This window comes from Colletotrichum fructicola (genome assembly GCF_000319635.2).
Source record: "Colletotrichum fructicola Nara gc5 chromosome Unknown KSG_Nara_v1_contig09, whole genome shotgun sequence".
In the NCBI taxonomy this organism is placed as follows: domain Eukaryota; kingdom Fungi; phylum Ascomycota; class Sordariomycetes; order Glomerellales; family Glomerellaceae; genus Colletotrichum; species Colletotrichum fructicola.
This window is the reverse complement of record NW_027094059.1, coordinates 1,143,973-1,171,096: the sequence shown is the minus strand read 5'-3', so window position 1 is coordinate 1,171,096 and position 27,124 is coordinate 1,143,973. Positions and strand designations below refer to the sequence as shown.

Here is a 27,124-nt window from a genome sequence, read left to right as displayed (position 1 = left end):
AGCACTGGCGGAATTGACGATGTTGGTTCCCACGATGTTCCGAAATTCGGCGTCGCGAGATACGGGCCACCCTGACTTCTATGGCATCATCATCGTGAACGAGCGGACCTCCGACTCGCCGGGCCGTGTCAGCTCGGCGGTTCGGTGTCAATGTTGCCGATGTCGGAGCCGTGCACCTGTTTTGGTCGGCGCCTCTCGGTGTGTACCGTGTAACGCCGTACATAATCGCCGGTAATTACTCAAACAGGCATTCCCAGCATTTCCTCCCGCGTCCAGTATTTCCTCATATTCTCCGCGCCCAGCATTTCGACTTCTAGGTCCAGATGCAGTAAAAGGACATGGCCCCAAGGCTCCATTTTGCTCCTCAGTATCGCAAGGTCCAGCTTGGTTTTGCGCGATCGACATTTTTCTAGATATTGCTGCAAGTCTTCGAGGCCATGATGTATCTCCCGGTGCTGTTCCAGCAGAAGTGCATTGTCACCCCTGAATTCAGGCATCTTCTGCGCCAGCATTGGAAATAGAGACCTCTCTTCGATATTGTGGTGGTTCGTCAGACGGTAACAGAAGAAAAGCCCTTCCCTGAGAATCTGGTCATCCGTCATTTTTGGCGGGCCGTCAACAGGGGGTATTGTGGAATCTTGAAGACGCTTCCAGGTCCGACGAAAGTGGTTGTGCTATACAGACAATACGTCAGAATTACTTGAGAGGTCGCTGAAGACCAGGGATCGCTGAGATCCAGCCTCCCCAACAAAAGAACTCACGAAGGTCTGCATCATATTGGATAAGCGGTTGTAAACGTCGAACTCCGATGGCTCCAGTGGCTCATTAGCGGGCTCCATTTCTCCAGAGTCAGTGCGTGTTGCGGTGAGTGCTCCCACGGGGCCCCGTGATTCTGGTGTAAGCTGCCGGTGGGGTTGGTTTGAAGAGAGTGCGAACATTGACTTGAGCTTGACCTGCCAATCGCTTGCTTGATAGCCTAATAGCAGATACTATGGTTCTTATAGCGCTTTTGCCTGATAAGGTTGTGACTTCTCTTGCTCAATCATGAATGCTTTCAAGGAACAAGTTAGGAAGAGGAGCGAGGGTGAAGTAATGTGGCTTGAGTATCCCCGCAATGGGGCTTTTTGCTGGGTAATCAGCGCCAATTGGTGGGTAATCAAGTCCCTAGAACATTCCTAATACACTGTCATCAAGCACTATCCACACGGCATGCTTATTTTCAACATCTCAGCTTGCAAATTTTGCTAATATCAAATTCTCAAGTACACAGTGGTATTAGCGACGTGGCTAAAAGAATTTGACGCACTATTTTATCACGCAATGTTTCGGTGATTAGCTGGTTGTTGGCACAGTTATGTCTAATTGGACCTACAGCGAGCGCATTGCCGAGTGCTCGCATACAAATATTGAGTATGGTAGATGCAGCAAAAATATGCTTGAACACGAAATAAATCCTGCAAATTCCCACTTCTATTTAAATATAAGGCCCCAAGTGAAAGACGTATTTGTACGACTGTCCGCTAATAATGTAGAATAAAACTACTCAAATTACCAAACCTAAAACAAAACACATCTATGACCTCTATCTTCTTACACTGCCTCTAAGCTACACCAAGAATGATAAAAGAAAATGAGCAACAATCTGTCTGTGAGTCGTTCAAGACCAAGTTTGGACATGAATACTAAACCCATGCTCATTCCGCTTGGGGGTCCTGGACAGACAGGTTAATCTCCTCCTTGCGTCTGCGAACAGAAACTTTGACAGTAGAGTCCGATTCACAAGTGAACCCATACTCCATGTACTTTGGCGTCTGATTCTCAGCAAACTCAAAGTCATACTTGAGAAGAAAATGAGCCAGAATAACCTTGGCTTCGTTTCCGGCAAAGAAGCGACCAGGGCAAGAGTGCATGCCGTGTCCGAAGCCCATGTGGCTTGTGCTGGTGCTCACGAGCTGGCTCACGGCATCGTTGGGGCCACCGCGCTCCTTGAAGTATCTGTAGCCGTCAAAGTCGAGGGGGTTGGCGTAGACCTTGGGATCCCACATGCGTTCAGCGGAGACGACGATGGAAGCTCCGCGGGCGAGGAAAGTTCCGTCGGGAAGCTGGATGTCTTCAACTGTCTTGCGGTTCATTCCCACTGTTCAAAGATAAGCCGATATTCTTCAAACGTAAAAACCTGTAATTCTGTGTCAATGGAAGACTTACCAATCTGGTTCGGCTTGAGACGCTGGCTTTCTTTCAGAACGCTGTCCATCAACTTCATGTTGTGGAGAGACGTCTTCTTCCAGCCTCCTTCGCCAATGACGCGAATGACCTCTTCTCTCAGGGGTTGAATCAGCTCAGGGTGCTGCAAGATGTCGTACATCGCTTGACAAACAAGATCGGCAGTGGTGTGTACGGCAACGCTGGCCAACATCAGCTGACCAACGGCCGGGTTGTACTTCTGTCCCTTAGCCATCTCCTCAAACCACGTAATACCGTCCAGGTACTCGACGGCCGGTGATTCTTCCTTGCGTCTCTTGATCTCAGCAAAGACGTGCTTCTCGGCGTCTCTGATGTATGCACGGAGGAGTCGAGTTCTGGGGAGAAACCAGGCAACGATAGGTCGGAGGAATTCAGGCCACTTGCGCATATCCTGCATGGCAAAGACGCTCGTTTCGACGTAGTTGATGACAGTATGCAGCCATTCGTCGTTTCGGCCAAGACGTTCGCCAACGAAGATACGACCAGAGAGTCTAGAGACGACATCAAGGACGACTTCCTTGAGAACCACATCGTGGGGGTCTGAGAAGATTGGTCAGGGCATCTGCAGCCAGGAGCGCAGTGGACGCTGGAACTTACCTTTCGAGTCGGTGAGAGTGTTCTTGATAACCATGTCCGCTTCCTGGGAGAGAATGCTGGTGATTTTACCTGTTGCGATAGTCATATATTAGTCTCATTCTCCATCACAGTATTCGAACTTCAGGGACGGAAAGTACCCAGGGTCTTTGTTAGCCTTAGTTTCACTACGTTCTGAAGTCTCTCAGCCGGGTCACAGGCTTCCTTGTAAGGCTCAAAGCCAGAGTAATGAGCTTGGAAGTCCTACAAATCCCGTGTAAGCTAGTAGTCACAAAGTGTGAGGAGTAGGGTTCAAATCGGCTTACGTCGGCAAGACCTTGTGTGAAACTGAAGCGCTTGTCGTTGCGGATCTCCTGGCCAACATCGGGAGGCAGGATGATAACATCGCCAACGTCACCCAACACGCGAAAAGGTTTTCCCAGCAGACTATTGGCTGAAAGGTACATCAAGTTTCGGGCATTGAGGATGATCTCCTGCGCAGCTCTAGCCGAAGACCATTCAAAAGGCTTCTTGGGGTTGAGGTACGGAAGCTTGGTCGTACGGTCCCTCATAAGAAACAGGGACAAAATGGCGACAGTCGCGCATGATGCCACCACGTACCACGGGGACGTGGAAGGGTCCTGGCGGTCGGTGACTGCGTTTTCGAAAGATGTCGTGTTAAAGACGTCCATGCTGAAATCAGGTGGATTTTCAGTGGAGAGAAGCTGACTTTGTAATCTGAATGATTAGAATGTTCGTCTGTTGATTCAAAAAGCCAACGGGAATTTTCACATATACCCGTGTTCTTTCGGCGGGCGGCGGACTTTGGTTGTCCGTGGCCCCGCGGTCAGCTCCGTCACCGCCTCACCGGGGCAGTGGTGTTCGGCCGATGTCCACACTGAAACGGCCCGGCAGTCGTGTCAACTGAATAATCCATCCAGCGGCTGTCTGAGGGATGAACCAATGAGCTTGACGCGAATGGTTCAACCGGAGTTTGCGGAGGGCGTCCGCGAGGGGAACCGTTCCATCCCACCGGGCCATCATGCAGATCACCCTTGCTGCCAAGTGCCGGAACCTTAATTGTGACCGTGTATTCGTTCTAGAAATCATTTGCTGCCAAGCTCATTGGACGAATTGTGTCGGTTTCGTATCAATCTTGAAAGTGGGGGTTCAGCTCTTGCCGCCGGCGGGATAGCGTACCCGCGTCGTGATGCTCAAGAGGAGTCGTTCACGTCAGAGCCTTGGCAATGTCCGCTGCGTGGTGAATCCATAGACTCGCAGAATTGGTTCAGATCCAGAAAACTCGAATTTGAAGATCACGGAGTTTTCCCGCATGTACGTCCGCCCACCGAACGCAACGCCAATACATGTATATATCAAGGTTCACGCCAGTGCAAGCCGAGAGTCCATCAGAAATTACCGGGAGAAAGGAATCTATATTATTATAACATGGCCATGTACCAACCACTAGCCTCTGACATTAGCCGATAAGGTCTATAAACATCAATTTCGAGAGGACCAAGATGCCCTTAGATCTTGACCAGATGCATTTGTAGCACTGGCCACGTCAGATAGTACGGGTGCATCTTACCCCTCTTCGTACAACTGACGTTCAAATCCAATCAAACATTGGCTGTGTCTTCTAACATGTCAGCAAATAGACAATGTGAGACTCTTTACGTGTTTTTAGGAGTCTCCCGAGCAACAATCGGTCTTTGATATGAATATAGTCTCAGCCCTAAGTGCAGCTGAACAGCCACAGGCAAGATTGACGTCAGCGGCTGTGAGCTAGGCATTCGACGACCCCGCCCCCGAATGCTCAACACTCAAGCTACCATTCACACTGCCCTACGGAAATCTGTGGATGTGGTGTGAATTGGTGGGACAGAGATGTTCAGGGCAACATCAGAGTCTTACACCTCACTCAACTGGAACTTGTTAACAGCGGTGAGTCACAAACAGCGAAGAAACCGCACCAATCCGAAGTATCAGAGTTGCAAGTGTATGTTCTACTTCAAGCGAGGAACGCCACAAGTCTGTTGCTAGGCACTGTTCGGCCTCAGATAACGCCGCTTCCCTTCATGCTGACTGGCGATGCATGCCTTCCCATGCAAGGGGGTCCAGAACGCGGGGTAATTATGCTCCAAAGCCTGCCCTTTAACTAGCAGCCTGCAACCTTAATCTCTATTTTCCCTTCGAAATTATCCGCCAACGATCTCTTTATGACTGTTTTCTTCTAGTCCTCCTCTAAGACTCTAATTCCGTTGATCATATCGAGTACGACCACCGTCAGGCCGCCCAACATGGTCACCACAAGAAGCAAGAAAGCGGAGGATGCACAGCAGCAAGAGCCGGAGAAAGACGCATCTCAGCAACAGCCAGGTCTACGTCTGTATCGAGGCAATTGCCATTGCGGATCCTTCATTTACGAAGCTGAGTTACCGGAGATCAAGTCGGCGATGGAATGCAACTGTAGCATCTGCCACAAGAAAGGGTACCTCTGGGTCTTTCCCACAGAAGGCAGCAAGTTCGATATTGTCAAAGGCGACAAGAACGCTCTTTCGCAATACACATTTGGTGCGAAGAAGCTTGCTCACAAGGTAAAAATTCGATGACGAATATGCGAAGACAAGATACCTAGCCTAGTCGCTGACATTGATTTTGCAGTTCTGTCCCACTTGTGCCACGCCTGTTATGGGGGAGTTCATTGGAGGGAACGGCAGAGCCTTCAACGTGAGTGACTTCCTTATCGCAATACTCCATCTGCACACGATGAGGCACTAACCCAGGCTTCATCTGCAGATTCGTACCATTCAAGGTATTGATGTTTTTGAGTTGGAGAAGCAACCGTGAGCCTTTCTTGAAGATGCATATCTCTTTGAAAGATATGTCCTAGGAGGACTCCATTTGGCTAATCAGCTTGTTCCCAGGTACGATGGCGCTGCTCTCGGAGACAAATATGCATCTCCCGAACATAACGGGCCGCTGCCCCCTGCCATCGACGGCAGCAAGCTCTACACCGGCTCTTGTCATTGCGGCGCAGTCACCGTGGCTTTCATGAGCGAGCCGTTGGATGAAACAAATGACAACGAAACAGCCGAGTGCAACTGCAGTATCTGCGTGAGGGTCAGTCAAAGTGTTTCTTTGGCGGTGTAAGTTCAGACGCTGACGGAAACGAAACAGAACGCCTACCGATGGATCTATCTGAAGAAGGAACGAGTCGTTCTCCACGCCACCGAACCCGCCAACATCGGCCGATACAGCTTCTCGCGTCACGTCCTGAACAAGACATTCTGCAAGATATGCGGTGTGTGCATGACTAACGAGTACAACCATCTCTCCGATGAGGAGCGAAAGGCTATCGGGGCAGTGCCAGCCGATGGATTTGGCGAGCGCATAAAGGCTGGACACCCGGTCAATTTACGTGTCCTGCCCGACGTGGACTTGAAGAAGATGAAGCCCCCAGTCTTGAAGGATGGGGCCAACAAGATCTCGCCCCCCTATAAGAACCCTTAGGTGTGAGGCTTGGTGTCCTGATGTTCGAGCTTGGCTCTATATCACGTTCATTTAATCTATCAAGGCAACAAACAGTCTCAGAGACTTAGGCCTCCATCGCGTCTGCTAGAAAAGAAAGCAATATTGAATACTTCTAGCAGTATTTCATCGTACTACGACCTGGATTCGCCCTAAGTTGCTTACCCGAGCAAATTGGGAAGATGAGTTTCCTTCACGTTGAGCAGTAACCTTGACTACACACAGATACGTGCCGGCAATATCATAAACAAATGGCACAACTAGGTCAACGATTTCGTTAGGTTCGCCAAATGGCACGCTTTCGAACGTCTTGCCTCCCAGAAAATCCCACTCGACAGCGACGATTTTGCCAGCCCCGACAGGTGCTACCGCCCGCATGATGAAATTTACCTTGGTACCCCTTTGAATGTTTCCAATAAGCGACGGATTCATGGAAAGCTCGACAATGGGCTGGATACCATGCCGCTCGTCTGCTTCGCCATAAGGAATGACCTGGCTATTTTGAACTTGATAACTCGTCGATGCTGGTGGTTGAATACCGTCCTCAACCCAGGCACAAAGACTGCGCATCGCATGCTCGTACATCCCAGTGTAGTCAACAATGAAGTCTTTCAGGTTCTCCGCGACAGGCTCGAAGAAGTGGTCGGCGCGCTCGTTGTACCACAGCCTGAAGTTGTCATCGAAGCTGGAACCGAGAGTCCTTTGTACCTGAGACTTGTACCAATCTGCATGCCATGGGAAGGCGTCGCTATCAAGCAGGTTGTCCACTATGATCATCTTCCCAGTGATGTTGCCGCTATGGGTGCAACCACCACATGCGCCCTTGGCCACTTCGGCAGCGGCTCGTACGGCTCGCTGGGGATACAGAAGGGCTCCGTCGGGTCCCATGAACTGATCGAATCCGTAGAAGCCGGGTCGATTCGGGATTTGATGGCGATGGTATGTATGCATTGCAATGAACCAGCTATTATCGACGCGGATTCGCCGATCCTGTGTCAGATTGCTCAATACGATGTCCGGATTTTCCTTGGTCACCATGATGACTTTGGTGGAGGGGTTCCAGGTTCCGGTCAAGGCACCGATCTTGGACGAACAGTCCCTATCGAGGAGGGTGAATTCCAGGCCATCAAAATTGGCAATCTTTTCAGGAACTCCCTCGAGTGTGATGTTGAAAGCAAAGTCGTCATCATCGATGATTGCGATGACCTCTTGGATTATCGCAGTGAGATTGGCAAAATTGGAATGAAGCACGTCGGATAGAGTGGAATTATCAGTTCCCAGATATTCTGGTTTGCTCCAGTAGTCGTCCGCGTAAGAAGGGTCGAGGTTTTTGATCGAGCTCAATAGAAGTTTCAGCATTCGGCTGCTCGCGAGGCCGCTGAAGTTTTCCCAGGCTTCTATCGGAACGCCCGAAAGCGTCGCCTCCCTGAACACAGATGCTTCGGTCTCGCTGAGATTCGACATGGCCTTTTCTACATCTCCGCTTCTGATCGAGTCAACGATGTGGGATGACTTGTTCCTGAGCACTGCTGAGGCCAAGTTGCGTACCGCATGGTTCAACGGAATAGAAACTGGCGTTGCCACCACAATGGGTACCGCCCCGTCCCAGACACCAGCAGTGTTCTCCATCGCACCGATCGTCATGTATGAGCCTCCGCTGCCGCCATATATGTAACCATAGACATGTTCCGGGACCGAGCGATAGTAGTTGGCCAAGATGGACCGAGAAAATTTCGCCGCGGCGGCGTCGGCACGATATCCCGAAGTGCCAGAGACTTGAATGAGATAGGCACCACTGTCCAGTGCAAAGCCAATCCGCCGGTCTATGGCCGTAGAGTTCTGGTCCGGGTAGACGTAGCTGAAGAAACGACCCTGCCACCGTGTCTCCGGGGGAAGGTAAAAGTTGAAATCGACGTCGGTGCCTTCGAAATGTCCAGAGATCCGCCGATGGGGAGAGGGCAGGGTCATGTTCTCGTCTTTGTCAGTGACCGCCGTAGAGTACATCGGATCGAAGCACTTTGGGGTAACCAAGCATGGCCCGGTGGTATTCGCTCCGATGCACTCTGCGTGGGGAGACTGTGCGGTGACGGCGACGAACAGGACAGCCCTGGAAGATCGTGTCAGTTATCGTATTTCGTCTGCTTCTCTTTGGAAGAAGCGCGTTAGAGCCCATGGCGGGAAGATTGATTTACCAGAAAAGCATCAAGGCATGGTCGACCGAGTTTCTGACAGCAGAGCGCCGGAACTTCATGGTTGCGTGAACGGATAGAAACTTCACTGCCCTTCTTTCCCGAGAGGCAACAGACTTGATGCATAATGAGCTTCTGAACTGACGAGAGGTCTTGATTGAGGTGGTATGTACACAACCCTTTCGCCAAGCATGCCGCAAGGGGTGGAGGTACTACGTAGACTTTCTTTTGAGGACGAAGCAGATCGTCATCTCAACAATGTCTGCTGTCCGATTGAGTGATGCATTAATTTGATTTCTCGTATCTCAGTATTTCGTCTTTGTGGAACGATGTGCGCCGTTGCTTGTGTCACTCGGAACGGTTGGGTCCATTTCTCGCATTGGATACGAAAAAGGGATGAAGGAGTCCGCTTCGAACGCGAATCCAAGGCCGTTTGCGAGACACTCTCTTTCTGAAAATGAGGTGATTACGATCCGGTAATGATCCAGTGGATCTTGGCCAGCATACCTACCTATACAGCATCAAGTAATGATCTCAATGAATGGGATGTGTTGTTACCTTTCTTCTCTTCTAACCTTTTCTTCCCAGTGTTGACAAGCCAACGTCTCAATAGCCTTACTGAGGAGAGCTTCTCTTTCCGAATAGGGGGTTTAATTCAAAGACAACACTTCGTCCCATTAGATGTATCGGGTTTCAATAAATGATGTATGTCAACTTTTAATCTGCAAATTCCATGATCAATTGCTCGTACTACTAGTATACATTTAAACCGTAACGTAAAACGCTTCAAGGTAACTCAAAGAATCCTCGTCTTACAACATCACCAGTTCCGATCGGTTGGCAATTCATGTCTCGCATCTCTCTGATCTGAGCTACCAAGCTCATAACGAACATGACTATGCCCATGGACCTCGTGCAGCGACTTCTCGCTCTGGCCAGCCAGCGCCTGCTTCCTGTTTCGTATCTGCTTCCAGACCATCCATCCCACCAGACAGCCCACGGCGAGAGTCCCTAGCGTCGCTCCAATCGCGATACCTGCTATAGTCCCACCAGACAGCCCCTTTCCCTCGTCTTTAAGGGGAGCCGGTGTCGAGTCCGACGCCGATGTGGAAGACGCAGTCGGCGATGTGACCGCAGATGATGATGTAGTGGTTGCCGAGACGGCAGCTTCAGTAATGTTGAAGTAATGGGATGTCGTACCGCCGCCGGTGGTCCCAGCTAGTAGCATTCGGAAAAAGTAGACAGGGCTCAGCGTCGGGTCGTACCAGTCGGGGAATGCTAGACTGTCAAGACTGACGTTCCAACGATAGCCTCCGGCGCTCGTTGCGTCTGCAGCCAAGTCACTTGTCAGCATTGTGCAGGCCAGGCCTCAAAGGTCAATCTTTCAGGGTAAAGAGGTGAACTCACTCAGGAGATAGACGGATGGATCCCTTTCAGGTGATGACTGGGTCAGGATCAAGTCGATTACATCATACTCCTTCTGCCATGATAGATCGACCTCTTGCCCCAAGGAATAGACGGGATTGTGCGTGTAATCACCCGCGGCCCCGGGGCCTGGGGGCCGTAGGAAGGCGCTCATCACGTCAAACAGCCCAATGACGCAAAGAGGAAAGATGGGATATGGGACAATCAATGGATGTTAAAACAGCTCTCAATAATCATAAAATAGCTGAGGGCTGCGATGTAAGCCTCAGAGTTGTGGAAATTCCAGCAAAGTAAAGGGGCCACCATGGAACGAAGAAGGAAGAAGGCAGGGAAGGGGTAAGAATTATGGATTTCTGGACTTTGAACCTTTTTGCCAGGCTCAGCCTCAATTGTGTACGGATGATCTTGTCCTTGAGCGAGTATCAACTTTCTAGATCAAGTTACATGCAACACCGATCAGCAGCAATCAGGCTGCGTAGAGATCGGCGACTATCGACAACCAAGCTACGGCTGACCAGGCTGCGTCAAGCAGGCTCTGTGACCACATGACTACCTTCCAATCCTGGCGCTCTAATCCCGCAGATCTGAGTTGGAGAGGCCTGTTTTAGTTTGTAAGCTCACGAGTTTGGGGGCCGTATGTCTGCCTGGCTTTTGTTAGATCAGCTGGTCGCATTGTATTTGACGATCATCTAGAGCGGTTTGACTTTGCCTCCGCTTTGTGCACATTTGTCCTTGGAACCTTCCCTGTTTCACTACACCCTCTTGACACTAGAATTAATGATTAGACAAATAATGATCGTTCGTGTTTCTAAAAAGTGGTGGGAGCACGCCCATATGTTATCGCCGACTGTTCATTGCGCCTATCTCTCTAGACAAACCTCTGGACAAGTCCTAAAGTACATGTCCAGTGACGTGATGAGTCCTCAATCGCTATGCCTTACACGCTTTCCGACTCTAACGAATCACATCAGTCTGTCATTGACTCAGGTGGGCGTAGCGTTTCAGACTGTTGGTGGCTTGACCATATATTTCCAAACTGCCTCACTACGGCTCATATTTCCCACCATTTTGCATTTGTGCTAATCTTCACCTGATCAGGCACACTGCATTGGACAAGTCTTTTGGAGACATACTTCCGTAACCTCACAAATCTCCTTCAAAGTCATGCTCAGAAAGACCTTGGCGTGGTACTTCAGGAACTTTAAGTCACCTGGTCTTGTATCACAGCGACATTAGTTCTGAGGAACCAGCCCTAGGGAGTGAAACGTGGTGACCGGGCAGATACACTAGCTACATCTCTACAGCCCAACCAATCGGGGCGCTGGCCGGCGTGGTTACCAGTGCAGAACAGGGGATAAAGCCATGGGAGTTGTTGCCGAAGCTGTTGCTTTGTGGTGCAATTGGTTATCAGCTTAGATCTCTGGTCTGTCGTCGCCATTGCTTTCGTCTGCACTTGGTGAGGTAGTTAGCTCCAATATGTAAGTAGTAGATTAGTGAACTAGTGGGCGGCTTTGTTGGCATCGACGCTGGTCGTATTTGCTTTTGGACAGGTCGCAACCCAAGAGAAGGCACTCGTTCCCGTCCTCCGCCGAGGCCACATTGTTATGCCCGTCATTTGACCCTGCTCACTGGTCCCGCTGCCGACTGTGCCGAGGGACCTTTTAGGACCCTGAGCTGTCCAAGGGCGTGACATGAAGCCTAGGGTGCTGGTCCACCAGTGACAGCCGACAGGAGAGCTTGTCTCAACAGTTATTACCGCTTGAGTAAGAAAAGGGAAATTTTCCACGCGCGTAACCGCACTCTAGCACATCGAACACCCCAATAAGCGACCTGGCGGGCCTTTTCATGTTCTGATTAGGGACCATGGCAGGCCTTTTCATTGGCGTTGTGTCAGATTTGTGTCAGCTGAACATAGCATCGAGTCAGTTCACGGAGCCCCAGTGTTACGATCCCATCAGTTGGGGTGCTGGCCTGCGGAAGTTTAAAGTGCAGAACAGGGGATAATGACAACAGAGTTGATTCCCCTGACCTAAGGTACTCGCAATACCCAGACAAAACTGTAAAGAGCACCATGTCTATACTGCGGTAATTATCTGATTGCTTCTAAACTGTTCCTCTTGGCATGTCTATTTAAAATAGTGATACTCGCTCTGTAATTCCTCGCCTTTAAGAGGGTTTCTAGCACATCTACTCACTCTCTACAACTGGCTGATACGCGCTCTCTCTTCCATCTTTCATTCGCCCTCATAATCTTCAAGTATTGTCGTTGACCGACGTTATTATCCTATTACAAAATGCAATTTTCTATCACTCTATTCGCCCTATTCGCAGGCCTTGCTGTTGCAAGCCCTACTGTCATCGAACCTCGCCAGAACACAGCGGTAAGCAAGCCATCTGACTACTCTTAGCGCTGTAACTAAAGAGATACAGTGTAATCTATGCCGGGAAGAATGCTTTTTCGGGAAAGGAAGCAACGATGTCTACGTGAAGTGTATCAATAGATGCAACACAGACCTTAAATGCACGCTCACGCCTTGAAAGCTTCAAGACCTCAAGATATGGATGAGCAAGCTATACTTGAGATACTTGATGAGGGCTGTCAAATTTTGTGCATGGAGCACGAGATAGAACTGTTTCAGTTCCTTACCTCTTGTTATCTTGAACATGAATAATATCGTCCTTTTTTTTCGATTTCCTCCTCTGGGTTGTGAGTTGTGAACCAAGATCTAATAGGCATGTATCGTGATTGGACGTGACAGGGCAATGAGCTGACATCTATCAAACAAAATGCGCGCCAACCTCAACAAGTCCGTAATCGCCGTCTGAGAGTCTCACCACAATTGCCGCCCTCCTCGATGCAATGTGCAAAACAATTTTCTTCGTCATCAATATTTTTGCCTGACTTCCTTCCCCAAACAAAACTTCGATGACCGTGCATCGTTTGAGGGGGCGTTGCATTTACCGCCGTTTTTCTTCACCTCGGCTGACCCTAATCACCCCAACCTCACCTCAGGCATTATTTCACCTCTCCAAAGCAGCATTTGTAGGGTTAGCAGCTTAGAGAGGCGATCGCACCTGTTTGACAGTGCACTGCAGGTTGCTTTGTCATAGGGCGTTGGATGGCAGTAGTAGGCGCCACTAATGTTGCCGGGGTTTCCTTTCCGCGCTGTCGGCTCCGTTGCAGCTAGACTATAAAACACGAACTGGTTCTCGTGGCTTCTTTCAACTCTATCGTGCTTCCTGGATAATTCAATCATACTGGATCTCATTGACCTTACTGGAAAGGTCGAAATGGCGACAGAAAACACGGATGGCCCTGGCCGCCTCATCTCGCATTTCACCTCGAGGTACGGGCCACTCTTCGCAGGAATTGACCCGAAAAGACGTCGCCATGGCACTCCTTTCGAAGCACAGGGTTGATCATTTATCACAGAGACCGTGAGAAGCAGTCATCCGGTTGGTCTGAATTGTGGGAATCAGACGAGAGCAACCTCTGGGATAGAGGCAAGCCGTCCCCGGCCCTCATCGACCTCATAGAGTCTCGCTCTGAAGTCCTCCCTCGGCCGTCTACTGGTCGTCGTCTAAAGGCGCTTGTCCCCGTGAGTGACTTCACTTGGCTCAACATATCCTACGCTCTTCTAAGATACTTACTGCTCTTTTCTTGATGCATTCAGGGGTGTGGCAAGGGATATGACGTGGTCATGCTCGCACTTCATGGCTACGACGTCTATGGCCTCGAAGTTTCGGAAAGAGGTGCGGATGTCGCACGCCAGTACGCCGCTATGGAACTGCCAGAACCGGGAGAGTACAATTTCGGCACACATGACAGCGTCTCCGGGGCACAGCCCGGCGAGGTAAAGATCTTGGCAGGTGACTTCTTCAAGCGTGACTGGGAGGCGCAATGCGCCAGCAGCAGCGGAGACGACTTCCAGGGATTCGATCTCATATATGACTATACGGTATCTATCCCTGAACCTCCGTCAATTCCATAGAACTACAAGCTGCTAACCCGTCTTTGCAGTTCCTCTGCGCTCTCCTTCCAGAGATGCGGAAAGACTGGGCCCGGCGTATGCAAGAGCTACTCTCGCTCACCGGTGTTCTTGTCTGCCTCGAGTTCCCTCTTTACAAAGACCTCGATATGCCGGGGCCGCCTTGGGGTCTTCGCGGAGTATACTGGAACATTCTCGCGCAAGGTGGCGATGGCGTTATTCAGGAGCCGGTGGTCGAGGACGCGGAAGACAAAAGTCTCAAGGGAGCTTTCCAGCGGGTGGAGTATTTCAAGCCGCCGCGGTCTTACGAGAACGGAAAAGGAAGGGATATGGTCAGTGTGTGGACTGAGAAGTTCTAGCTAGAGATAATCGTGAATGGAATACTCTAGCAATTTTGTTCGTGGAAGCATTTTCATCGAGTAACAACATTACACGGGCAGTAGTTTCATGCCAATGAGCAATTATGTTCAGAAGTTATGTTTCCCTAGCGTCGTAAATCTTCTCTATCTTGGATAAATGATAACAGGCTTTGAGTGCCGTCTTTGAAATTCGCGTGAGCGTCAAGCATTCTGTTAACCTACAGCAAGCTCGCGCGAACCTAGCTGGGCCAAGGCTTGAGACCTATACTTAGCGCCTGGTCCAGGAAAACAAGTGAATTACCGCGAAAGAACCCCGAGTCAGCGACGTAATGGCTTCGCCCGTCAAGAGGTGCGCTCGCGTACTTCCATCATGAGCTTCCAACAAAATCGCACCTCAAGGGCGCAGGCTGAGGCGGGGACTTAGCATGCTCCAGCATGAAGATCTTGCAAATTTTGAACGGATACGACCAGAAGTTCCGTTATCACTCTGACATGTGCCTGACATATTCTTGGAGGGCGTTGACTGACACTTCTCAAGGCGTCGGATGGCATTTCTCAGGGCGTCGAATGACACTTCCGAGTGGGGCCGGGCTAGGCGGGGATCCACATTCTCGGCCGGTGTAACAGTGTAAGCCGCCGCGAGACTCAAGGTATGGTTCACATCACCTTCATGAACTCTCCTGTTTGGGAACATTATCGGGAATGCCAAAAGAAGATCTCAGCGAGTTCACATTTGTGATAGCGTAATTTACGATGACATGCCGTTCCGCTCCATCCACCCATCATCCACAAACTTGGTAAGATAGTTCCTCACACCATCCGGGAAAATCACCACGACCCGCACATCCTCCCGATTCATCTCCGGCCTCCGCCGCATAAACTTCAACAGCGCAGCCATCGCAGCCCCAGACGACCCGCCACACAGAAGGCCCTCCTCCCTAATCAGCCGCCTCGCGTACCCAAACGCCTCCTCATCCCCCGTCTTGACCCAGACGTCGGCGGCAGACTGGTCTAGCACCCCAGGGACGAAGTCGTACCCGATGCCCTCGACCTTGTACTCCCCTTTCTCCGCGTTCAAATGGCCAGGCTGCGCGAGCATAGATCCGACGGGGTCCGCGCCGACGATGACCACGCCAGGATTCTGCTGCCGCAGCCCGCGCGCGACACCGGTGATCGTGCCACCCGTCCCAGCGCCGGCGACCACGACGTCAACCTTTCCCCCGCACTGCGTCCAGATTTCCGGCGCGGTGCCGAGTTCGTGGGCCAACGGGTTGTTTGGGTTGGTGTACTGGTCGAGGATGTGCGAGTCCGGCGTTGAGGCGCTGAGGCGCCGGGCGACGCTGATGATGGAGTCGGGCGAGGTGATGGGCACGCCCGCGGGGGTCCGCACGATCTGTGCACCGAGGGATTTGAGGACGAGGACCTTCTCCTCGGACATCTTCTCTGATATCGTAATGATGCATTTATACCCTTTAATCGCGGCCATGAGGGCGAGAGCGATGCCGCTCGGGGCGTGTGAGTGAACCTTGCTACTGAACGATATGAGGGATAGTAGAGGGCACGTACGTGTTTCCGCTGGTTGCCTCAATCAGGGTGTCGCCTGGTTTGAGTCTTCCCTCCTGTTCGGCCTTCTCGACCATCGCCTTGGCGACCCGGTCCTTCACTGAGCCGCCGGCGTTGTGGTACTCCAGCTTGGCCAGGACCTCGGCTTTGATGCCCTCTGACTGGGGAAGAGTATTCAGACGGACCATCGGCGTCTGTCCGATGAGTTGGATGGCCGAGTCTAAGATTGGGGGTAAAGGTAGTTCTGCCATGGCGGGTATAGTTTCCTGGTTGTGAAGTACGTGCTGGTGAACCAAGACTTAGGCTTTATAGATCAGATAGCAACGTAGCCCTAACAGTAACATTAAAGTGACTGCGTAAAGACAATAGGGCAAGGCCATTGCCAATCGGAGAGGACCCCCAAGAACCCCCATTCCGTCAGTGGCAGCTCCCACGCCCTGTGTCAAAAGGGTCTATCCTTTGGTGCATAAATGGCAAGCGATCGTCTGGAATCATAATGCAGCACGCCTCCAGTTTCTTCTTACCATTAGCCGACCCGCGTGCCACCATGCCCTCTCAACAGCATTCCGAGAAGCAGCCCGGGTTCGGCACCAACGCAGTCCACGCCGGCCTACCTCACGACCCTACAACAGGCGCCCTGTCCGAGCAGGTCCGCCATCCAACCCCCCTTTCCCAATCTCCGCAACACCTCTCGCTGACACCATACACTCCTCCAGATATGCCTCGCCACAACCTTCCCCCAGCCAGACATCAACCAGCCCGCGAGCAAATACATCTACTCCCGCTCCAACAACCCCAACCGCGAGAGCTTCGAGCAGGCCCTCGCAACGCTCGAGCACGCCAAGCATGCCCTGGCCTTCTCCTCCGGACTGGCGGCAACGGCTGCCGTGATCCACGGCCTCGTCGCCCCCGGTGGACACGTCATCTGCAACGCGGACCTGTACGGCGGCACGTACCGTTTCCTTGCGAGGCTTGGCGGTGTCACGGTCGACTTTGCGCCTTCTCTCGAAAGAGACATGGCCATGCTTGTTAGGGATGATACGCAGCTTATATGGATCGAGACACCGAGCAATCCTACCCTTTCGCTGGTTGATATTCGTGCCGTGACGGAGATTGCGCATGCGCAGGGCATTGTGGTGGTCGTGGACAGCACGATGCTGTCGCCGTATCTCCAGAATCCACTGGACCACGGCGCCGACATCGTCCTGCACTCTGTGACGAAGTACATCAACGGGCACAGCGTAAGTCGTCGCCCTCTTATCCACCAACCTCAGATCCTGTTAACCAGCGCCTTAGGACGTACTCATGGGCGCCGTAGCCTTCAATTCCGACGACCTCAAGCAAAAGCTCGCCTTCGTCCAGACAGCGGCCGGCGCCGTCCCGAGCCCTTTTGACTGCTGGTTGGCCCACCGCGGCCTCAAGACTCTGCACCTCAGAGTCCATGCCGCCTCAGCCGGCGCGGCGGCTCTCGCGAGTCTCCTCGAGGCGTCTCCTCACGTTCTGGCGGTCAACTACCCAGGCCTGCCCTCCCACCCGCAGAGACAGATCGCGCAGAGACAGCACCGGGCGGGTATGGGCGGCGCCATGGTTTCGTTCCGCATCAGGGGCGGCGGGGAGGCAGCGGCGCGATTCTGTAAGGCGACGAAGTACTTCACGCTGGCGGAGAGCTTGGGTGGCGTGGAGAGCCTCTGCGAGATACCGGCGCGCATGACGCACGCGTCTATGCCGCGCGAAGCGAGGGAGAGCGTGGGTGTGTATGATGATTTGGTTCGGTTGAGTATTGGTGTTGAGGAGGTGGAGGATTTGAAGGGGGATCTTGAGCTGGCTTTGGCTGAAGCTGTGAAAGATGAGTAGACTTCGTGAAAGAGGCATTTCAAGACTGGAGAAGCTAGAAATGGAGATGAAATTTGTTTCTTTACCGAGCACGACTAGCCCACTATGCTGTATTCCTAAATTGTTCCTCGGGAGCCAACAACTCTGGGCATATAGGAGCCCCAATGAATGGGTCGTTGATGTTGCAAACTTCAGTAGCTGTAGGGATCTCCATCGATGGCACGCATCCCATCTGCCTGAACTCAGCTAGGCATTCTGGAGTCTGCCACGACCACGGAACAGCCACCCCATCCCCTGCGACGTCTTGGAGCGGAGCACCGCAAAAGTCCAACGGTATAGACGCAGAGCTCGATATAGCTGCATTCTGCATGTTCTCGAATGTGAATGGCGTCATGACTGCTGTGTTCAGGTCGGAAAATGTGTCAAGCGATAAATCAATCGGCCATCCATGAGCAGGATCCAATTCGCTGGAGCCTGGCAATTTCATATCGCTCGCCAGACCGTAGCCCGCCTTGAATAATCGTAGCCACTCTCCATTGTCGGCAGGAGTCTGGTTCCAGGGGTCATCATCCCCGTACACGATCATCCGCGCTTCCCTCCGGATCGAGTCGTCTGTGATCGGCCTGCTATTCTCCATCGCGGCCTTAATGTAGTCGCCCAGCCTCGCCGTCAGGGACTCAAACTGCGATGGCACAGCATGCCTCTCTCCATCCGCCGCGGGCGACTTGGAAGCCACCCTCAACGCGCTGAACGGCTCAATGTTGTTCGCCTCCGCCCCAATCAGATAGGGCGGCATCGCATTCTGCACGAGCAGCGCAACAGCCGGCTCCAGGCCCCTACACCCTTTCCAATCCTTAATCAGCGCCCCGGCGCGGTAGTGCTCGACGAGGTGATCATTCCGGTCCGCCCATAGCGCGAACGTCTCGCCGCAAAAGCCGCACCGGGACTTCACCCTCGTGATCTTGGCACTCCACCCGCCCATCGACGGCAATACGTCGCCCACCGCGTGCGCGAGGCGCAGGTGCTGCCGGAGGTGGTCCTTGCGGTAGAACGAGCGCGCCGCGAGCGGTTTGGCCGCGCACTCGCGGTACTTGTGCCTCTCCAGATGCTGCTCCGAGGGATCCGCCTCGTCGCAGAGGACGCAGCGCGCGACGGCCTCGGCGGGGTCGGAGTACCGCGGGCCGGCGGGGAGACATGTCCACTTCTCGAGGACGAGGTGCAGCGTGCCCTCGTGCCGTGTCCAGTCGTACCGCGACTTGAAGGTGTCGGTGCAGAAGGTGCACTGGTAGATGCGCTTGGCGCCGTCGGCGAGGGGTGCGGCGAGCGGGTTGCGGTACTTTTGGTTGTTTCGCCGTCTGCGGCGACGGCCGTCTTGCGTCCGGATGTTGAAGAGCGAGTCAGAGGCATATGAGTGCGCGGAGGAGTTGCTTGAGTTGCTTTGGTCCGACGATCCGAGGGAGCTGATGGAGTCGGTGCTGAGTGCGGTCTGGCCCTGGCTCCAGCTCGCCGGCTCGGTCCAGTCGATAGAAGAACTTAGGCCGGGGAGACTCTGTGATGTGCCGATGGCTTCTGCGATGGCGTCCAGCGGTACCGGCTCTTCCTCGGGCGGCGAGTTCCTCCAGCGGTCCAAGGGGTTCATGGCATCCCATCCTGGGTTCTGGACTGTCGCCGGCTCTGTGCTCGGCAGCAGCTCCGGAACCGATGATTCTGTAGGGACTGCCGACTTCTTCACGCCCCCTCGACGGCGGGCATTGACAAGCCAGTATGAGATCTGCCGGATGCTCAGCCCGGAAAGGCTTCTCAGCTCCTCCTTCTCCTGGTCCGAGGGATACGGATACGCATCATGGGCGGCGAACCAATCCTTGAGGACTTTAGTCGAGCTTCGTGCGTGCCTGCTGGTGCCCCTCCTGGTCTTTCCCGAGTCGGGGATTTTGGCTGGGACATTGACCGGGAGGTTTCTGGATTCCATCGGACATCGGATTGCGATGGTCGGGGTTCTGTGATCGTGCCGTGTGTGAATGTTTTGAGCCGGCCTGCACTGCTCGATTAGTGTCGCCGAGGGCCGAGCACGGCGATTGATGTAAGAACAATTCCCACCTACCTAGGTAGGCAGGATATGTAAGGTTGACGCCCGCTCTAGACGTTGAGCCGTAGTTCAAGGTGGCCCTTGCTTGCGGGGAACTACCGGGCACGTGTACTGAGCCCCTAGTTCATCCAGCCGCACGGCAACTTACCTTCGGCTCCACGATGAGCTTACCATACGTCTGGATGTATTCTAAAAGCCTGGTCCAAGATAAAGAACTTTTTTTTGGTATAAATACCAAACGTAGTATACAATGAGGAGCTCTCCATCCTATTTTTTCTATTAGCCGGCAAGCCCGGAGGAGTGACGAGTCCGGCCAGCACGCCCCTCCCTGTGTCCCAACTTAGAGGAAGGAGCTCTGTCTGAGTAGGTTCAGCTAAGGCAAGATTAGGTACATATGCCAGCCATCTTCCACGGCATTAAGCCAGTTCCATTAGAATTCAAGTATATGTGAATTCTTCAGACTTTGAGCTGAGAAAGAGACTAGGATGTCTAGACCAGAGGTAGCGAAATAGCTCCAAACAAGTTATAACGCAGGCGCCGACTGAGGCGAGAATATTCGCTTAATTAAACGATAATAAGGGCACTATTACAGTATTAAGACTAATAGGGTATTAAGCATATATCTATAGCTAGGTAATACTAAGTATACTTATATAAAGTATAGTATATCTAGGATAAGATGATTTAGTATAAGTAATAGTAGGGATATCTATCCTAGAATAAATCTATAAAGATCCTAATAATAGATAATAATAAATAATATAAGCTAAGGGAGGACATAAGCTGGAATTATCATACTTATGCCTTATGTTAAAGCCGACTCTGTTTCACTATCAGTCTTCAAAGTCCCAGCTCACAAAGAAGGTCTATTCTCATCTAAACCAAAGCCACCAGACATCATTAACACCATACATACAGTGTTGATCTATTCTTATCCTGAAAATGTCTGCATAAAGGATACTTAGTTACTTTTTCCTTTTAAAGTATGAGAACAGGCAGTGATGCACCGGATGTTACTGGAAGTCAACTTCATCATGACTTTGTCTGGAAGACAACATTCATCTTAGCAGCAACATGGTCCCATGCAGACGAACGGGCAGGACCTCTCTGCAGCATTAATCATCGACATCGAATCTCGAAAGATGTACACCAACTGATGATAGTGTTGGCGTACTCGACGTTCCAGAGTGCGACGTCAACTCTGGGATTGGGGCCCCTGTTGGCTTCACATAATCCCCACGCAACTTACTAAATTCAACACCTTGTTCTGGTGTGAAATCAATGGGGATAGCTGGTATTTCAGCCAGTGGGAGGCCAACGTATGAAACACAAAAAAGGCTTATCTGGAACACACACTTCACAGCGAACCAATGGTCTCATCATGTTTGTCAAATCAGGCGACCGCCGCTGCCCTCGATTCACATTGCCTTATCAGAGCGCCAGAGATATCCTGTTGCGCGCGCTCCAAAAACTCGAATACCCCTACTGGGCAGAGCTCGTGTACAATCTGTACCTAGATCCTTCCTGTAATCCATCAAGAAGAGGACCCTCGCACATGCAATGCAGCGCAATCGTCCGCAGCCTTTTCCCCTCTCGCTCGGCGCCGCTCCGCCCTACGGAGCCGCCCGGCCGTCGACCGATCCTCAGTCGCCCCTCTGTGTTGGTCTCGAATGCATCAAACCTCACTGTCTACCCCACAGACGCCGTCTGGACTCTGGGAATGCAGCCATGTACCTCTTCATGCTGTTCTAGACTTTCTCAAACACCGCGTATTTTTTCGCCCATATCGAAACACCCAAAATCTCAATGCTGACCAAAATGTATCTCCTTGCAATGAAAGACTGTGCTGAAACGCCGTTGATAACGCGCTGTGTTTGTTGCAAAAGCCCTCGACACCCTTCTCTTCCGTCAGACCATGCTGTGTCGCTAAACCAATCCTCCGCTGTATGATTTGTATTTCCATCATTTGCCGTCTAGATTGCCCAACTGCCTCGTCTCTCACGCACGCCCCAAGCGAGAGGATCAAGGCTGTCCAAGTCGGGATGTTGTCGTGCCCACTCAAAGATGTACGCCTTCAGCGCCTTCCATCGGGGGCACCTCTTCTCCTCTGCCACCTCGGCCTCAGCTGGCTCCATCAGGTGGCCGGAAGCCATCTGCTTGGCATCTTCCATCTCCAGCTCATCAATGCTCATGTGGGAAATTTTGGCAAGTTCCTCGTCGAAAGACCGGGCCATGGCTGGATATCCAAGAGACAAGTAGTTGTAAACCTGCGTAATGAAAGTGTCGTCAAACTCGGAGGCAATTTTCTCTTCGAGGGCCTTCTCGCGCTTCAGACGTTCTTCCAAGCCATGAAGCATGTGAAGACCCTTAAACTCACCCGACCGAACGCGGTGTTCGGCGGTGCTTGGGGTGAGAGTGGCGGATGCATAGTGGGAACCGGGCTCGTCAGTGAGAGAGCTCTTGCCAAAAGCTGCAGCGAATGGATCCCCAGGAGTGGAGGGAGGCAGCGGTGTATGCAGCATTCTGGGTCCCTGAAGAGATGCAGGCACTATGGCCTGATCGCTCTCGCTCTTTCGGAAACAGTAGCCCCTCCACAATCCGGCTTCTCCCGTGGTATCCCTGTTTCTCTCTTCGGCGGTAGGGAGCTCTGAGAAGGGGTGATCCGGCTCGAGCTTCGTTTGCTTCGGTGAGGGGCACTTGCGGAAGACGATGTCCTTGCCCAACATTGGCGGCGACGCGGCCTTGCGCATCCTCCTAAACTCGCTAGTTTCGGCGGGCAACCCAAAGTTTCCAAAGGGTCTGCCGAATCCACCGCCGCCAGCGTTGCGGAAACCAGTCTCGGGGACAACCTGGGCAGGTTTGGCAATGGGCACTGCAGCAGGTTGGGTGGCTGGAGTGGAAGGGACATATGGCATTCCAGTCTCGCCGATGGGCTTGGTCACCGGCTCAGGTGGGGGAAGCGCTGGCTGCGCCGTATCTTTGGCTGAGACAGGATCAGAGGTTATCAGCGGCATCAAGACCTCGCCAATTGGACCCTTGGACCCAGCATCGGCGGTCTGATTCCTGGTGTTGGTCAACCACAGAGGATCAGGGGGGCTGTCGAGCTCCATCCTGTCAATGGCCGAGTCATCCTCGTCCTCCTCGTCAAAGACGGGGACATGCTCGCCCCTCTCCACTGCCAGCTTCTCTGCATGCTCCTGCATATGCTTATGCCAGTAGCCCAAGTCTGAAGATTTCCGCCGGGGTGCATTGGCGTGACGGGCACGGGTTTTGGAGGCAGTCCCCGTTGGCTGGGGTGAGATGCTCTCGGGAGTGCTGTCGTCCCCAGAGCTCTCTCTGAAGTAGAAGTGGGCAGCGCCACCCTCACGAGGACGACTGTTGGGGAAAGCAGCGAGAGCAGCCTCTTGCATCTGTCTCTCGGCCTCCATGGCGGCCCACTCCAACATGTAGGTGCCGGCATTCTCGTCTTCTGACTCTCGCCTTGCGCCCTTGGGCTGTCGCTGAATGATTTGGGAGGCAGGGGAAGAGGTGCCGTCGGCGATCTTCTTTCGTGACTTGGTGCGCTGGAGGTAGATGTGGTTCGTGTAGGGAGTGATGTCGGTCTTGTCGGTCGGTCGAGTGGCAGGGCCGGTGTCTCCCACCCTTCGGGCTCGTCTCGAGGTCTCGATCAGCTGGGGAGCGAAGCGGCGCTTCGGCTTCTGGTGGTCGTCATGGTGCTGGGGCGGAGGCTGGCGAAGCTGCTGCTCGAATGGATTTGGAGACGGAGTTCGCGGGGTGTGTTCGGGAGTAGGTTCTGGTGCTGGACCGGGCTGATGTTGTTGTTGCTGCTGTCCCTGCTGCTGCTGGGAGCTCTTTCGAACGGACTCGAAAGTGGTTTCGATGGGGACGGGAGCGAACCGCCTCCGCGGCTCGGTGGACTGAGCCATGGCGGAGGACGGCGAAAGGTACGGTGTTGTAGTGGTGGTTGTTCGCTGAGGGCGAAGGTGGGATCCGAACGAAAACGAAGGGATCAGGAACGGGTGGGAGGGTTGAAGTCAGACGGACGGCGCTGAGTTTGCAGGGCTGGATAACAGGACCCTTTGTAGTGCAAGGAGGGGCAGTGATGGGACGAAGATGACGCTCGTCCTTCCGGCGGGAGTTTATTTGGTGTGTACGTGCGTGTTGGGGTGGTCGTGTGAGAGAGGTTGGTCCGTGGTTGGGGGCTGTTGGTGCCGGCGATGCTGTCGCTGCCCGTGCAGATGCGCAGTTGGAGAGAGGAGGAAGAAGGTAAGGTAAGGTAAGGCAAGGCGGAGGACGGATCGTGAGTATTTGTCGAAGAGTCAGACAGACGAGGTAGGGTAGGTACTTGTTGCGACTATGGAGCAGCTTCAGCAGAGAAAGTCGAGGCGCGGAAAGAATGGAATGGATGCTAGTAAGGGGTGAGCGGTCACAAGGCGCCTGGAAGCAGCAAGCGATTGACGGCACAGCAATGCAGTGAGTAACAGCAACTGGAGCAGCAGCAGCAGCGGCAGCAGCAGCGAGAACGGGAGCGGCAAGTACAGGTGCAGGGAAGAGGGGGCGATGGGAGTGTGCGGTCGTAATACTATGTAATAACACAGTGGACGCATTGTCCACGGTACGTATCCGAGTACTTAGGGTGTGATCTTCTCCCCAGTTCTGGGCTCTAGTACGAGGTACCTCTAGTATGGGGTTATTCTCTGACGTAATAGAAGCTTAGAAAAACCTCATTTTTATACGCTTAACCTTTCTAGGTACTAATTTATTACTAGTAATAAGGGGACCTTAATATAAGGCCTTAACGTTAGAGTTATATAAAAAATAACTATATACCCCCTCGCTTAATATATAGTACTTAAGTTTCCTACTATTTAAGACCTTTCTATTATATAAAGAACTTAACTTATAGAGAAAGTACTTTTTAACTCTCTTTATAGGCTAAACTTGAATATATAGTACTTTTATAAATAGTTAGACTTCTTATATAGTAGAATTAATACCTCTATTATACTTTTTAATAATAATAAAGCTATTAATAAAGTTATTAACTTAGTAATATAGAGTACCTATATTACTTTAACTTAATAAAAGTAATTATTAAGTAATTATTAAAGAATTATTAATAAGGGTAGCCTTATAGGGGTATATAAGTATACTAGCGGATTACTAATAGGGTTACTTTATTACTTCTTTAAAATATTTTAAATAACTAAGAAGTAGTTTAATATATTTATTTAATAGCTAAATAAGTATACTAGCTTATAAAACTCTTAATATATAATAGTAGAGTAAACATTATTAATATTTTTATATATTATAAGCTAAGGCTACTCTTAGTATACTACTTATATATTTAAAGTTAGCTAAAATATAATATTATAATATATTAAGCTTCTATTTACTACTTATATTAAGCTATATAAAGTATATATTTAACTTATAATAAAAAGTAAGATTTTATTAGAGATTAAAGGGGACCTTAAAAGAGAGGCCTTTTTAAGCTATATAGGCGCTGTTAATAATACTTTAATCTATACTTTTATATTAAAAAAAAAGTAGAAGATTTAGTGCTATTGGAAGGGCTTTATAAGCTAGAACGTTTTTATAGTAATAAAGTTTAATAATAGCTTCTTATATATACTTATTAATACTAAGAGGTTAATCTATAACTTAAAGCTAGTAATATTTATATATAACTAAAGGTTTACTATATTAAAAGGTAGATATTTTCTTATTAATATTAGGTTTAAAAGTAGAAATAGCTTTAATATTCTATATTATAAGACTTATTACTATCTATAAGATTAGAGAGATATAAACCTACTTTTAATAACTACTAAAGAACTATATGATCTTAAATATAGCTAGCTTTAAGTAATTATAGAGTAAGTCTTTAAGTATCTTAAGAAGAAGTTTTATATTATTTATAACTTAGCGCTAGAATATAACTTTAAGTAATAGACTATTATAATATATATAATAATAGCATTATATAACTTTTTAATAATCTACTTACTAATAAAGTTAAAGCTAATAGAAAGAAAAAGTTAAAATAATATTAATATTAATATACTATATTAATAAGTAGATAATTACTATAAAAGTAAATTAATAAGGGAAATTTATAATATTATAGTAGTAAAGATATAGTTAAAATAGTAATAAGAGTAATAAGAGTAATAAGAGTAATAAGAGTAATAAGAGTAATAAGAGTAATAAGAGTAATAAGAGTAATAAGAGTAATAAGAGTAATAAGAGTAATAAGAGTAATAAGAGTAATAAGAGTAATAAGAGTAATAAGAGTAACAAGAGTAATAAGAGTAATAAGAGTAATAAGAGTAATAAGAGTAATAAGAGTAATAATAAAGAGGAAGTTAATAATTTTAGTAAAAAAGAGGATAATATTGTTAATAATATACTTAATCTATTTATTTTATTAACTTTATAGAGTAACTACTTTATATTAAATATACCCTCTTATATATTTTCACTTTAATATTTAATATTATAAATACTAATATACTTATTTAATATATTAAAGCTATAAAAACGTAATAAGGTAATTATAAATACTAAGAGCTAGGTTTTTATAAGCTAAAGTATTTAATTTATAAAAGAGAGAAAGTAAATAAAGTTAGAAGAGGTAATAAAGAGTAAAATAGTAATTAATATCGCTCTTATTAACTTTAAAATATATTTTTAAAGTAAGTTAACAGTAGTATAGTATATAGTAGTTATAAGAGAGCTCTTATTAAAGCTTTAAAACTTAGTTATATTATTAGTAGTTCTTTAGAATAAAATAGAAAGTAATAATAAGCTTAAAAGATTATATATTAACTAAATACTAGAAAAGTAAGCATTTTTTAATATACTTTTTATATATATACTATATAATATTAATATTAAACAAAGAATGTTTTTTTAATATATATTACTATATTAACTTATTATTACTAATATTAATATTAACTTATTACTTTACTTACTACTTCTTTTTTATTTACTCTTATTACTCTTATTACTCTTATTACTCTTATTAATATTATCCTTTTTATTAGAGTCCCTCACCTATATAAGATCTTCTATAGTATATATATTCTTATTAGTTTTTAAACCTCTGTTCTATATCTCTAAATATAGCTAAAACTAATTTAGCTTTATAGTCTATATCTATAATAACTTAAGGTTATTAGCTAGAAAAGTTTTTATTATTATTATTATAATATACTATACTAGTTATTATATTAAAGGTATTACTTAACTTTAGTACTACTTATATCTATAGAGAGAACTTCTTCTTTTTAGTATAGAACTTATTATATATATAATTTA

At 49.5% G+C, this 27,124-nt stretch overlaps 10 protein-coding genes across 10 annotated transcripts; 3 read left to right on the top strand and 7 right to left on the bottom strand.

Moving 5' to 3' along the window:
• Positions 1 to 239: 239 nt before the first annotated feature.
• CGGC5_v014617 (uncharacterized protein) lies at positions 240 to 839 on the bottom strand (the record flags this gene model as incomplete). The annotated part of the gene is made up of 2 exons (XM_066153125.1): positions 240 to 674; positions 762 to 839. 2 exons carry the CDS (start codon positions 837 to 839, stop codon positions 240 to 242), a joined length of 513 nt encoding a protein of 170 aa, XP_066007484.1.
• An 855-nt stretch (positions 840 to 1,694) lies between these two features.
• P450-1-2 (Cytochrome P450 monooygenase 1) lies at positions 1,695 to 3,509 on the bottom strand (the record flags this gene model as incomplete). The annotated part of the gene is made up of 5 exons (XM_032029487.1): positions 1,695 to 2,137; positions 2,206 to 2,784; positions 2,842 to 2,910; positions 2,979 to 3,081; positions 3,144 to 3,509. The coding sequence occupies 5 exons, from the start codon at positions 3,507 to 3,509 to the stop codon at positions 1,695 to 1,697; spliced, it is 1,560 nt and encodes a 519-aa protein (XP_031890904.1).
• A 1,198-nt stretch (positions 3,510 to 4,707) lies between these two features.
• On the top strand, positions 4,708 to 6,333 carry Cenpv-0 (Centromere protein V; the record flags this gene model as incomplete). The annotated part of the gene is made up of 6 exons (XM_032029486.1): positions 4,708 to 4,764; positions 5,058 to 5,417; positions 5,485 to 5,550; positions 5,620 to 5,666; positions 5,748 to 5,943; positions 6,001 to 6,333. 6 exons carry the CDS (start codon positions 4,708 to 4,710, stop codon positions 6,331 to 6,333), a joined length of 1,059 nt encoding a protein of 352 aa, XP_031890905.1.
• A 144-nt stretch (positions 6,334 to 6,477) lies between these two features.
• CGGC5_v014614 (uncharacterized protein) lies at positions 6,478 to 8,602 on the bottom strand (the record flags this gene model as incomplete). Its single annotated transcript, XM_032029485.2, has 2 exons — positions 6,478 to 8,458; positions 8,544 to 8,602. 2 exons carry the CDS (start codon positions 8,600 to 8,602, stop codon positions 6,478 to 6,480), a joined length of 2,040 nt encoding a protein of 679 aa, XP_031890906.2.
• Positions 8,603 to 9,360: 758 nt separating this feature from the next.
• Positions 9,361 to 9,894, bottom strand: CGGC5_v014613 (uncharacterized protein; the record flags this gene model as incomplete). Its single annotated transcript, XM_032029484.2, has 1 exon — positions 9,361 to 9,894. The coding sequence occupies one exon, from the start codon at positions 9,892 to 9,894 to the stop codon at positions 9,361 to 9,363; it is 534 nt and encodes a 177-aa protein (XP_031890907.2).
• Positions 9,895 to 13,256: 3,362 nt separating this feature from the next.
• On the top strand, positions 13,257 to 14,313 carry HOL3-0 (putative thiol methyltransferase 2; the record flags this gene model as incomplete). The annotated part of the gene is made up of 4 exons (XM_032029482.1): positions 13,257 to 13,312; positions 13,399 to 13,564; positions 13,640 to 13,924; positions 13,987 to 14,313. The coding sequence occupies 4 exons, from the start codon at positions 13,257 to 13,259 to the stop codon at positions 14,311 to 14,313; spliced, it is 834 nt and encodes a 277-aa protein (XP_031890909.1).
• Positions 14,314 to 15,061: 748 nt separating this feature from the next.
• Positions 15,062 to 16,127, bottom strand: Cbs (Cystathionine beta-synthase; the record flags this gene model as incomplete). Its single annotated transcript, XM_032029481.1, has 2 exons — positions 15,062 to 15,818; positions 15,880 to 16,127. 2 exons carry the CDS (start codon positions 16,125 to 16,127, stop codon positions 15,062 to 15,064), a joined length of 1,005 nt encoding a protein of 334 aa, XP_031890910.1.
• Positions 16,128 to 16,423: 296 nt separating this feature from the next.
• Positions 16,424 to 17,730, top strand: CYS3-1 (Cystathionine gamma-lyase; the record flags this gene model as incomplete). Its single annotated transcript, XM_032029480.1, has 3 exons — positions 16,424 to 16,525; positions 16,593 to 17,117; positions 17,173 to 17,730. The coding sequence occupies 3 exons, from the start codon at positions 16,424 to 16,426 to the stop codon at positions 17,728 to 17,730; spliced, it is 1,185 nt and encodes a 394-aa protein (XP_031890911.1).
• An 82-nt stretch (positions 17,731 to 17,812) lies between these two features.
• On the bottom strand, positions 17,813 to 19,678 carry hbx4-0 (Homeobox protein 4; the record flags this gene model as incomplete). The annotated part of the gene is made up of 1 exon (XM_032029479.1): positions 17,813 to 19,678. One exon carries the CDS (start codon positions 19,676 to 19,678, stop codon positions 17,813 to 17,815), a length of 1,866 nt encoding a protein of 621 aa, XP_031890912.1.
• A 2,090-nt stretch (positions 19,679 to 21,768) lies between these two features.
• On the bottom strand, positions 21,769 to 23,721 carry CGGC5_v014608 (uncharacterized protein; the record flags this gene model as incomplete). The annotated part of the gene is made up of 1 exon (XM_032029478.1): positions 21,769 to 23,721. One exon carries the CDS (start codon positions 23,719 to 23,721, stop codon positions 21,769 to 21,771), a length of 1,953 nt encoding a protein of 650 aa, XP_031890913.1.
• Positions 23,722 to 27,124: the final 3,403 nt, after the last annotated feature.